Source organism: Corvus brachyrhynchos, unplaced genomic scaffold, assembly GCF_000691975.1.
Source record: "Corvus brachyrhynchos isolate BGI_N302 unplaced genomic scaffold, ASM69197v1 scaffold365, whole genome shotgun sequence".
In the NCBI taxonomy this organism is placed as follows: Eukaryota; Metazoa; Chordata; class Aves; order Passeriformes; family Corvidae; genus Corvus; species Corvus brachyrhynchos.
The window spans coordinates 947,619-959,787 of NW_008239544.1; the positions used below are offsets into that span (position 1 = coordinate 947,619).

General features: G+C 52.6%; 1 protein-coding gene across 1 annotated transcript in view; it reads right to left on the reverse strand.

Moving 5' to 3' along the window:
- ANKRD11 (ankyrin repeat domain 11) overlaps nt 1–12,169 on the reverse strand; it is a 108,999-nt gene that overhangs the window by 6,825 nt on the left and 90,005 nt on the right. Inside the window, exons 4-8 of the mRNA XM_017741337.1 lie at nt 7,907–8,077; nt 6,652–6,855; nt 4,484–4,626; nt 3,660–3,807; nt 1–2,898 (exon numbers count right to left, since the gene is read on the reverse strand). Of these exons, the coding sequence (XP_017596826.1) occupies nt 1–2,898; nt 3,660–3,807; nt 4,484–4,626; nt 6,652–6,855; nt 7,907–8,077 (3,564 nt within the window). The remainder of the gene's footprint in view (nt 2,899–3,659; nt 3,808–4,483; nt 4,627–6,651; nt 6,856–7,906; nt 8,078–12,169) is intronic.

The window sequence follows — 12,169 nt, forward strand, 5'->3', positions numbered from 1 at the left end:
CTCTTTCCTTCCTGTCCTTGTACTTCTCACTGGAGTCTTTATCCTTCTTCTCTTTGTGTTTCTCAAAGGAACTCTTCTCCTTCTTCTCCTTTCCCCCTTCTGATGTTCCTTTGTCCTTTTTCTTCTCCTTGGACTCCTTATCCTTCTGCTTCTCCGAGTGCTGCCGATCGGAGGAGTACTTGCGGTGCTTGTCGGGGTACAGCTCCTTCTCGGCCGCCGCGCCGTCGTCCTTGTCCTGCAGACTGTCCAGGCGATGCATCTCGCTCCCGGCCGAGTCGCCCACCTTGAACCCACTCAGGCTGTAATCGTCCCTCTCGTCCTCGCTCTCATCCGTGAAGATGTCAGCGATGCTGTACCAGCTCTTCTCCTTGCCTTTCTTCTCATCCTTCTTCTCGGAGAAATCGTCTCTGTCTGTGGAAAAGTTTTTCTCTTTCTTCTCCTTCACCTGGTCGAAAGAACTCTTCCTCTCTTTGTCTTTGCTGTGAAGATCTTTGTACTTCTCCTTGGTTTCTTTCTTCTCTTTGAAACTCTTCTCTAGTTCTTTGTCCTTCAGGATTTTCTCTGGAGCAGCTTTTTCATTTTTCTCCTTGTCGCCTTCTTTGGATTTTTCCTTGTATTTTTCTGGCTTCACCTTTTCTTTTTTTTCTTTATCAGGAGCATCTTTCTTCTCCTTTTCCTTCCCAGAATGGTGCCTCTCCCAACTCTCCAGGGTTTTCCCACTGAACTCGGGGTCAGACTTATCCTTGAAGAATGTTTCACAGCTGTACTCCTTGAAGTCATCTCGATAGGGCTCCTCCTGCTTCGTCTTGGGATCTTTTCGCTCTTTAGAGCCATCAGAGGAATCTTTTCTGTCTTTGGTGGTTTCACCTGTGTCTTTTTCTTTCCTCTCCTTGCCAGTCTCCACAGAATCCTTCCTTTTCTTATCCTTTTCAGGCAAATAACTGGGAGTAACTTTGTGTCTGTCTGTTTGGTCCTTTTTCTTCTCAGAGCTTTTCTCCACATAATCCCTCTCCTTCTTCTTTAAGAAAGTGTCCTTTTCATTCCGCTTCTCGTTGTATTCCTTCTTCTCTTTCATTTTATTTTCCTTTTTCTTGTCTTTAATTTCCTCTTTCACGGGTTCTATGATTAATTTTGCCACGGTGTCATTTTTAATCTCCCTGAAATCCGTTATTGGAGAATCCCAGCTGTCCTCACCCTTGAAATCGAAGGATGAATCAGAGGACAAGTCTGAAAACCACCTCTCCTGCTGATCATCCGAAAGGCTGAACTTCGTGTCCTCGCTTTCAGCAAATTGAGTTTTGTTATTAAACTCATCAAACCCAGACTCATCCCTGTAAAGTTTTTCTTTTTTGCATTTTTCCTTCTCTTCCTTGAAGGATTTTTCTTTCTCTAGTTTAGAAACCTTCTCCTCCTTCAGCTCATTCTTCTTCTCAGATTTGGACTGCTTGTCCTTTGACTTCTTCTTTCTCTCCTCCTTGTGTATTCTCGGCTTCTCCTCCTTGGGAGATTTCTCCTTGACAGGTTTCTCTTTTTCTGATTTACTCAATCCTTCTCTGAAGGATTTGCTCAGGTCTTTACTACCATCTTTGATTTTTCTTAACGATTTCTCCTCTTTTGAGGATTTTCCAGTCTCATCTTTAAACAACCACTCCTTCTCCTCTGCTTTACCTTTGGGGAGCTTTTCCTCCTTCTTACCATGTTCCCGATCGTGCTTTAACACTTTCAACTTGTTTTCGACTGGATTTTCTGTCTCTACTATCAAGGCTTTCTCAGGCTTTTGTTTAGAGTCCTCAAACTCAAAAGAAAATGTTTTGATTATTTTAATGTCTTGGCTGACAGGACACTGTCCCTTCTCCTTGTTTTTATGTTTGTGTTTTGTTTTATGCTTTTTAACAACCTTCCCCTCCTTGTCCAGCTTTGGAATTGCTCCATCCACATTGCTATGGAATGAATTCTTTTTCTCAGAAACAGTGTTGTGGGGGGTGTTTTTCTTTTTGTGCTCTGGTTTCTTCCTGACTGGCTTTAGTGACTCTAAGCTCGAGTCCTCGGACGAATAGTCTGACTCGCTCGTCAGCCTCGTCCTGGTGGAGTCCGATAGGGAACTGACGTCTGACCAAGCTGGAGAAGATATGGTTTTCCAATTGTCCGTCCTCCAGTGCTTGGAGTGCTGTTCTGTAAGATTAGGATTGTGTTTCTGGGATGCTAAACTCCCATGAGAAGAGGTCGATGAGGCAGACAGAGAGTTAAACAAGGAGGACTCCTTTAGCACTAGCCTTGAGTCCTTTACACAGCTAGAGCTCTGCAGAGAGTCTCTATCATCCTCCTCACTCTCCACGTTTTCACTCTCTGATTCAGAGGAACAAAACTTGTCATTTTTTTTGCCAAACCGAACCTCTTTGCTTTTTGTCTCCTTCTTCCGCTTCTTTTTTACTTTGCTTTTCTCCTTGGGTGCCTTGGCGCTGGTGGGCTCCCGAATTTTGCTGCTGGGCAATATGGAGTGGGTGGAGAGGCGCAGCTTCTCCCCCGTGCCCACGGCCACGCTGGTCTCCTCCTCATCCGAGCTGTCCGACAGGATGCGGTGGGCAGCTTTCTTTGGTGTAATTGTGTTATTTTTAGTATAAGTTTTCACTTCCATTTTGGGTATGGAAATGAAACTGTTTGCTTTAGTCTCTTTCCTGTAATCCTTTTTCAGCAAATGTTTGTCATCGACCGGCGGGACCCGGTCCTGCTCATCGTCCTCATCAAATTCATACTCATCCTTTACCGGGGTGATGGTTTTGGGGGGCTCCTGGGCCTTGGGCTTGTGCTTCAAACCCTTCTCAAACTCTGAGTCTGTGTTATTGCCATCAACGGAGCTGGAGGGAGCGAAGGAAGGGGCGTCCTCCTCTTCTGAGGTCTCTGCAGAGAGAGAAGAAAAGCGTGTTAGGGACTGCCAAGGGTTTTGGGGGGGGAACATCGGTGGTCTCCTGCACACACCAACCCCTGCAAACAGCCCTGATGCCCTTTGGCCTCACCCAGCCTTTGCAAGTTGGCAGCCAACAGCTCGGAATGCCAGGCTGGGGGATCTTTTTGGAAGGAAGCTCCTCCAGCTCCAACCTGCAAGGGATGCTCCTCAAAATAACATCCTGGGTGTATCACAAGAACTTTGGAACAGGGTTGTGACTGCACACAGTGTGGGTAAAGGTTCCCCAAAAGACTGGAAACTCTAATTTGCACTAATTAAAACCTGTAGAGTGTCCCACAATGGTAGCACTGGTGGAAGAAGCTCTAGCAGGCACAGCCCAGAAGCAGAACCTGAAACACCAGTGCTGGGACAGCCAAGGGACAGGAACACAGGGTGGGCACACAAACCTCCTCCTCTCCACTGGAACAGCCCACCTTCCAAAGGTAAGACATCCATTTACCTGCAATTGGCTTCCAATCCCACATCCCGACTGCACCAGGGAAGCGATCTCAACGTTGGCTTCCAGGGCAAGCAGCCCCCCGAGCTAAAGCTGGTGGTTAGGTTGTCTGAATTTGGGTTACAGCTACGGGTGGGCTCCTGACCACGGCAGCATCTGACAGGAGTCTAACTTCACCGTCCTCTTAAGGTCTCTGTGTTAACAGACAGCTGCAGGCCACGAGTGTCACTGCCATGGCCACAGAAAGGCCAGTCTCACCTGTGGAGCTCTCTTCGCTGGAGGGGTACGTGGTCTTCCCCAGGAGCAGGTTCACCATGGTGGGAGAATTCGCTACTTTTAAAGGTGTCTCGCCCTTCCTGTTGCTTTGATGAGGATTCCCTCCATAATGCAACAACAATTTCACCACCTGAAAAGAGAAATTGAGGCTTGAAGATGCTCATGATGTTTTCATTCCAGGGGGGTTTTTTTGCATTATTTTAATACATAACTAAAAGAGTGATGTCTTCAGGACTAACATAAGAGAGAAACCCCAGCAACATTCCCAGTGAAGTGGTGGAATCACCATCCCTGAAAGTGGCCAAAAAACATTTAGGGACAGGGTTTAGTGGTGCATTGGCAGCATTAGGTTAAGGGCTGGGCTCTGATTGTGGAGGTCTTTTCCAACCTTAATGACACTGTGATTCTAAGAACCAACCTGGGCAGGAAAGAAGGGGGAAGAACAAGGTACAAAATCATACTCCTGTCCCAATTCCAGAAGGATGAACCATCCCCTGTGCAGGGGAGCTCCAAGTAAAACACTCAACAGCTCTGAGACAGGGACATTCACAGAATCAGGGAATAGTTTGGGCTGGAAGGGACATTAAAGCCCATCTTGTTCCACACTTGGCCGTGAGCAGGGACACCTTCCACTAACCCAGGTTGTTCCAAGCCCTGTCCAGCCTGGCCTTGAGCACAAATTCCTGCCCATTACACAGGAAATGAAAAAAAAATACTCAGAATCTCCGTGTTTTCAGCGGGCTGCTTGAAGCACAAGTTTCCAGAAGAGTCATTTAGAGCACAGCAGTGAGCTCCAGCACCCCAACCTTGAAGTGGCCGTTGTTGGCCGCGTCGTGCAGGGGGGTGTCATCGTCCAGCCCCTTGGTGTTGACCTCGGCGCCGGCCGCCAGCAGCTGCTTGGCCACGTCGTAGTAGCCCCGGTTGCAGGCCTCGTGCAGCGCCGTCCAGCCTGCAAGGACAGCGACACTCAGCACACGGCACCACCTTCACAGGACACTCAGACACAGGGCAAGTCTCCTCCAGGCCCAGAGGCTGCAGGGTCAGTGTGGCCAGGGCTGTGTTGCTCTGATAGCCAAGTTGGCTGTGTTTGCCCAGATCCCCATGGCACAGCAGGAAGGAACCTGCAGCTCTGCCCTGCTACTCCTGCCAGGCAGTGATAGAATCAATCCCACTTTTCCCTCTGGTCACGCCATGTGCTACAGTCAGAGCATCTGCCAGACCGGATACAGCCCCAGGAAATGGAAAGGGAAAGTTTTATTTGGAAAATAAGGAGAATTGCTGATGTCATGTGAAAGGCAGGTCTTAAATCTGTTGCCCTTTATACCACTGGGTTGGAAGGGATCTTAAAGCTCATCTTGTTTCACCCCCTGCCGTGGGCAGGGACACCTTCCACTATCCCAGGGTGCTCCAAGCCCTGTCCAACCTGGTCTTCAATGCTTCCAGTGACAGGGCAGCCACAGCTTCTCTGGGCACCCTGTGCCAGGGCCTCCCCACCCTCACAGGGAAGAATTTCTTCCTAATATCCAATCTAACCCTGTCCTACGTCAGTTTAAGGCCATTCCCTCTTGTTCTGCCACTCCATGGTCCTGTGAAACATCCCTCTCTAGCCTTTAGGTTTGGCTTTAGGTTCCAATCCCTCTGTAAGGGAAACCCTGGTGCCCAGAGCAGGCCTGAGCTCCGAGACAGCCCCCAAACAGATTTTCTGTGTGCTCTCCAAACACAGGAACACCGGCCCAGGCTCGCGGGGAAACCAAACAGCAGGGTCTCAGCAGTAAGGGCAGCTCCAGCTCTCAAACAAATCTCTGAAGAGCACAGAACAAAATATTTTGTCGTGTTCAAACAGACTATTTTTAAGCAGAGCCTGTTTTGAAGTTTCCCAGCGCGGCTGCTCCGGTGTTTTGCTGATAGTGCCGTGGGAGCACGTTCCATTACCTTCACTTGGAGCCTTTGGAGGGGGCACCTGTACCCGGAATTAATCACAACTGATACTTCAGTCTGGCACTGGGATTAATCATACGGGCGGAGGAACAGCCGTTATTTATTTATAGCCCCAGAATCGTGCAAAGAGAACAGCAAAGTCAAGCTCTCGGACGCGCTGAAGAAAGGCTGATCCAGCCCCACCGAACGGCTCCTTCATCACCCCTTCCCCATCATCCCATGGCTGCCTCCTCCCTGCAGGACTCGGGGTTGTTCCCATCCCATCCCACCACCCTGAGCAGGAGCTTGGCAGCACTGCTGAGGAGGAGGAGTAGGAGGACGAGGAGGAGGTGGTGCTACTCCTGAGCTGAGGGTCAGGATGGTCAACATCTCCTCCAATTTGGGTGACTGCTGGGAGCTTGACCTTGCCCTTCACATTCCCTCCCCATCAGCTGCACCCCCACATTCAGTCCTTAAAAACAACTCCCAAAAATTCACAGGCATCGGCCCCCCAGCTCCAGAGTGATGACTTCACAAGCCCACTCTCAGCTGTACTTCTGTGCACATAATTCCTTCTATTTTAAGTAAAAACAGAGCTAAACCAGCCCACCTCCCTTTGCAAATCCCCCTCCAGACTTCCAACACAGCACCCCCGTGGAAGGGAAGAAGGAAATGGTCCCGAGTGGCCTGGTCAGTTCTGGTGCGTGGAACCACAGCAGCTCCAGGGATTCTCTGGATCCTGCCCAGCCCAGCTTCACCACCTCAAGCAGACTGCACAGCCTGGGAATTCTGCTCCCAAACTCCAACAAGAGAACTGATGCTTCAGGAGGTTTTTTTAATGTGGCCTTTCTTTGCTGTTTGGTTTTTTTGTTTTTTTTTTTTTAAAGGGCAAAAAGACTTTTTCCTCTTCAAAGAACAAAACCACGATTTTTGGCAAATCCCCTCTTTCCACGGCACAACCCTGTGTTAGGAACAAACTACTTTTTCTGGTGGGAGTCACTCTTGGAGGTGGAACACACAACCAGGTGGTAAAAGGTTGGGATTCCTGGGCTGTTACCTGCAAAGTCCTTCACATTGACATCTGCACCCTCGATGATGAGCTCCTTGATGCGCCGGGCGTCCCCGCGGATGGCAGCGCGATGCAGCCGAGTCTCTCCTCGCTCGTTTCTCTTATTTACTTTATCTTTGGTTTTGGAGGCAGAGTTGGGAGTTCCCTTCTGACAAACTGTAGACTGAGAGGGATGCTTTGGTGTTGTGTCAACTGCAGGGAGGAGAGAAACAGCGTCAGCAGCTGCCATTCCAAACAACTCCTAAGCCCTTAGAGGGAGCTCGTGCATCGCGTTTCGTCTCGGCTCTTCCCAAAATATTCACCACAAGGCAGCCAGAGGCAACCCAAGCTCCGGAGTGGATGTGAACAGAGCAGCCTGTGTGTCCCACGGAGGTGGGAATTGCGGGCTGCCAGAGCCCACTGGAGAGCTGCAGTCCTGGCAAATGCTGTGGGCAATCCCGTGATTTGGGAGCAGACAATGCAGCTCCTTACCCCCAAACCTCAATTCTCGAGAGAAGTGGCCTTTTACCAAGCACATGTGAGGTCTGACAGCCTTGGGAGGAGAATGTGCATTTCCTGGGAGAACACTGGAATGCTCTCGACACTCTGCAGCTTTTTCTCTTTTAGTTTTCCCAAATAACAGCAACGTAAGTGGAGAGATTGGTGGTTTTTTTGCTAAAAGCTGCAGTGTTGTGTGTAGGATGTGGATGTGAGCACACGGATAGCACAGACCCTCCAAAAACCCGGGGGGTGGGGCAGGTTTGAAACAGATAAAAACTACTAAAACACAAAATCCGTGGTAAACACATTCCAGCTGCTCCACATCTCAAGTTACAGCTGTGGTGGCTACACATCTTATCCCCTTCCACAAGAAGAAACATTAAAAACCTACAGAGGATGATATTTTGTCTTTATTTACAATCCTCCTTTACTGAGATAGCCTGAGAGAGACACAGAGCTGAGGTGAAGGACAATCCCTTGAAGGACAAGCTCCAGTTGAGCAGCCAGGGTGGGCTCCGTGGTGGCCTGGATCGGGCCTGAGGGACACTGGAGAAAGGGAGGCCAGCCAGAGCCACGTGTGGATCCCAGTGACACCGTACCTGGAGTCACCTGCAGAGCCCTGTGGGAGCGGTGATACCCCACAGAGCAGCAAACCAGCCCCCCTGCACCGTGCCAGGGGTGGCAGCTCAGCCCTGCTGCTGCAGCTGAACCTCTGGTGACCCCAGGAACCGGGAATTGGAGCTCACCCCCTCCCCAGTCTCACCTGGGCTGTTTGCAGACTCTTCTGCTGTCATCTGCATGAGGAGGGCGACTTGCTGGCGCTCGGAGAGCGGGTACCCTGCCCGGATCCCCGAGAGGCCCATGCCGAAGAGCAGGCCAGGCTTCCTGGTGGCGGGCTCCTTTTTAATCCTCTTCCGCTCGGGACCCTGCTTCTCTGTGGGACAAGGACACAGAGACACAAGCCATGAACGTCACTGGAGCTGAAAGCCACGGTCCTTTCTGAGCATGGGACTGACAGTTCCAAAAAGCTTGTGGTGAGTGAGGGATCCCTGTGGTGACGGATGGATCCCTGCAGTGGCACCTGGAGCAGCCAGCCAGGCTCACACCGCTGAGGGTGCAGCCAGGATATGCCCCACTCCTGCTCCTCCAACAGCCTCCCATTCTCCTCCACCGTCTAAGAGCAGCACAGGAAAAGAGGGAAGGGATCCTTTGAGGGGCCACTGCCAGTGCTGTACCTCCCATCCTGCTTTAGGAGCCTCCATCCCACGCCAGGGTGCTCGGAGGAGCTTACACAGCCTGACACCAGCACAGGATGGACTCAATGGAGGCACTGAACAGCCTCAACAAGGAGAGCTGAAAGATACAGGCTGACAGCTCGGAAATGTGGCCATCACACCCATGACCATCATCATCATCATCAAAGCAAGGAGGCTGCAGCCAAACAGGTGTGGGGAGCACCAGGCTGGTCCTCTCCTTCCAAAGTGGCTGCTCCCACCTGGCCCAGAGCACCCACCTGGCCTCAGGTCTTCTGCAACTCTCTAAAAAAATCCCAAACAAACAGGAGGGGAGGAAGAAACCCCAGATGTTTCCTGGCTTGTCATCCCAAATCCCAGCCTGACACTGGGTCTCCTAAATCATCCAGCTGCAAAGGCAGCTCTTGCTGAGGGACCAAGAGCAACCACCCCCAAAGCTGGGATTTGTCAAATCCTGCTGCACCATCTCTCAGAGAACCACAGCCACACCAGAGTCACAGAAGCATGGAATGGTTGGGTGGGAAGGGATCTGAAAGCTCATCCAGTCCCATCCCCACGGGCAGGGACCCCTTCCACTATCGCAGGTTGCTCCAAGCCCCGTCCAGCCTGGCCTGGGACACTTCCAGGGATGAGGCAGCCACAGTTTCGCTGGGCAACCCGAAGGTGCCTCAGTGCCTTCACCATAATAAAAAATAACAATCCTGCAGCCTCTCCCCCAGCCCTGCTCAGCCCTGTCACGCTCCATGTGGGTCATGGGCACATGGCCAGTGGGATGGAGCTGTGGTGCCTCCACGCAAAGTCCAGCGGGTCAGGAGGAACCACCAACAGACGGGGTCACACCCGGCCACCACACTCTGCAGCACAGCACAGGTCTCCTCCTTCACCCACCCAGCTGCAGCCGAGGAAAGGTCTCTGGCAGACGAGGGCAGCAGCGTGTGGGGATGCTCCGTCCCTGCCGCTTGCAGCTCCCACGGCTGAGGCACAGCCAGCTCCAGAAACCTTTTCTGGGCACAGTGCACAGAGCTGCCAAGCTCTGTAGCTCAGGTCCCACCTGGAGCAGGTGATTTCCATCGACCCCTGCTCCTGGAATCCCATACATTTAAGAAATAATGATTGTTCCAGGGAGACTCTCAACCTGAGAGCACGGCCACCCCTCCTCAAAGCCCTCTGCTCATTGACCAGAGAAGCTGTGGCTGCTCCTGGATCCCTGGAAGTGTCCAAGGCCAGGTGTGACAGGGCTTGGAGCACCCTGGGATAGTGAAATTGTCCCTGCCCATGGCAGGGGGGGGATGAGATGAGCCTTACGGTCCTTTCCAACCCAAACCATTCCATGATTCTATGAAATGCAAGCCCTGGAAACATGTCTGCATTGAAGGCGAATCCCAGTCTACTCTGAAACCACATTTTGGTCATCCTGGCAGCTGTAACAGAGCTGGAAGATGAAATCAGATCATAGGACAGTTTTTTAATGGCTTAAAATAAAATTAAACCCAGCATGCTTACGGGAAGACAACTTTGCCGGGGTGGCTCCAGGAGCCACGTTGCTGTGCTGTGTGTCCTGCCAGGGGACACAGGGACACCTGATCCATGTGTGCAGCACCTCCCTGCTCCTCCTGAGACTCTCAGCTGCTGCTCCAAGCTGCTTAAACCCTGCTCAGACAGGCCTGGCTATCCCCAGCCTCGGTCACATCCAGCCGTGCCCCAAGGCCAGGCATGAAGACATTCGAGGGGTCACATCTTGGCTGGTGCCAGCAGGCAGAGTCCCTGAAGTACACGGTGCCCAGGGCTGCTCCGCACGTACGGAGCCACAATTAGAATGGGAACATTTTCATTAATATCCCTTGGCTGCTGCAGGTTGTCAGCACGAGCCTGGGATTCGCAAAAATTGATTATCAAGTTCAACCGAAACCCCCTAAACTCCTATTCATTCTGCAGTTGCAGAAATTTCCTCCTCCACAGAACATTTAACATTACAAAGCATGTGATCAACAAGATAAAAATAAATTGGAAAGCGACTGCTGCTTTCTCGCTCGCTGAGGGGAGGCAGCCGAGGACTTGGGCTCATGCTTCCCAGTGGGAAGGGTTCAAGGCCAGCTGGATGGGACCTGGAGCAACCTGGTGTGATGACCTACCCTTAAGGGTGGGATGTCACACCTGGTCCAGCGGAAGGTGTCCCTGCCCGTGGCAGGGGGTGGAGATGAGCTTTAAGCTCCCTTCCAACCCAAAACATCCCAGGATTCTGTGATTCTATGGCTCCAGTGCTGGCATCCCAGTGTGGGCAGTGTGGCAGCCCCTGGCTCCCTGAGTGGCACAATCCTCAGGCAATGTGGAGGGATCACATCAGCAAGATCCTGCAGTGGGTCTGAAACACAAGCAGGAGGATGGAGATGGAGCTGCTCCCAGCACCCACCTCCCATCCTGAGCCTCAGCTGGGTGAGAATCCCGCCTGGCACTGGGCTGGCTCTCCTGGCTCTGGCTGGTCCCAGGCTCACAGAGCTGCACATGTTATTTCAGCCCAGAGGATTTTACTCAGAATCAGATTTTCAGCAGATTTAAAGGTGTCCCTGCCCAGAGATCTCCACTCGCCGGCTCCTGCGGGCTGCTCCTGTGCCTCCAATTAACTGCGCCTCTGCAACTCCTTGCAGCAACATGGAGTGACTGGAGAGAAACTCTCCCAGTGTTATCCACCTCGGCTGACAGAAAAAAAGCTGATTTCACACTAAAATCCCTTTAGCAAGCACAGACCCCAGTGATAAGGGGGGGTGTGCAGGCAGGGAGCCCCCAGTGCCGATCGGCAGCGGCGGTGGCTGGACCGTGCACACAGATCCCAGCGGGAGGAGGACCACGGCAGCCCACGGATGCTCCATGAGCCCGGGATGAGCCACACCTCCATGCAGCTATTTTTAAAGCAGCTCGTTTGCTGCTTGCTTCAGCCCTTCTGCAAACCTCCCGAGCATCAGCCCTGGTTTAATTCGGGGATCCTGCTCGGCTCTTCCCTCACGCTGACGCCAGCAGGAACCGCGTGCGCAGGCTTAAAGGGGAAAGCAGAAGCTGAGCCGGGAACTGCTCCTGCCTTTCACCACACAGAGCCCGAGAGGCTGCAAAGGCAGAGCAGGAGCAGATCCCCAGGACAAAGGGGTTTGAGCACTAGCTTGAGGGTGGTTCTCATGCCCACATGAGACTCTGGGCAGTGCTGCAATGGGGAGCACAAATCCAGGGCTGCTGGAAGCGCCTTGGCAACTCCACAAGAATCCCAGGGCAGATTGAGAGGGATTCAGTGCTGCTGGGCTGGCTCTGTGTGCAGACACAGGCTGAACCCAGCCTCAGGTGAAACGCAGAGGGGCAGGGAAGGCAGGAGAGCAGGGCGGTGATGGAAAACCTCTCGGAGGTTTCTCTGGCGCACGGTGGGACGCGTGCAGGTCGTGGGGAGGCCGGAGCCACGCGGCTCCTCGCTCCCCACGCACGCAGCACACCCCGTAACGCAGAGAGCATCTGCTCCCACTGCTCGGCATGACAACACACGCTCGGAAGGTGGAACCCTGAGGAAAAACACCACTTCCAAAGAGCGGCTCGCGCCGAACGTCTCGGTGCCGCGCGGCCACGCCGAGCGCCGGCTCACCGGCGAGAGGGGCTTTGCAACCGCTGCTGTGCCGAGCGAGCACGACCAGGAGATCAATAGGAATAAATTAGAACGGCACAGACAGCAACAGAGACTGCACTGCACCCCCGGGAGAGCACGCGGGCTCCCCTCCCCCCACCCACGCACAGCCTCC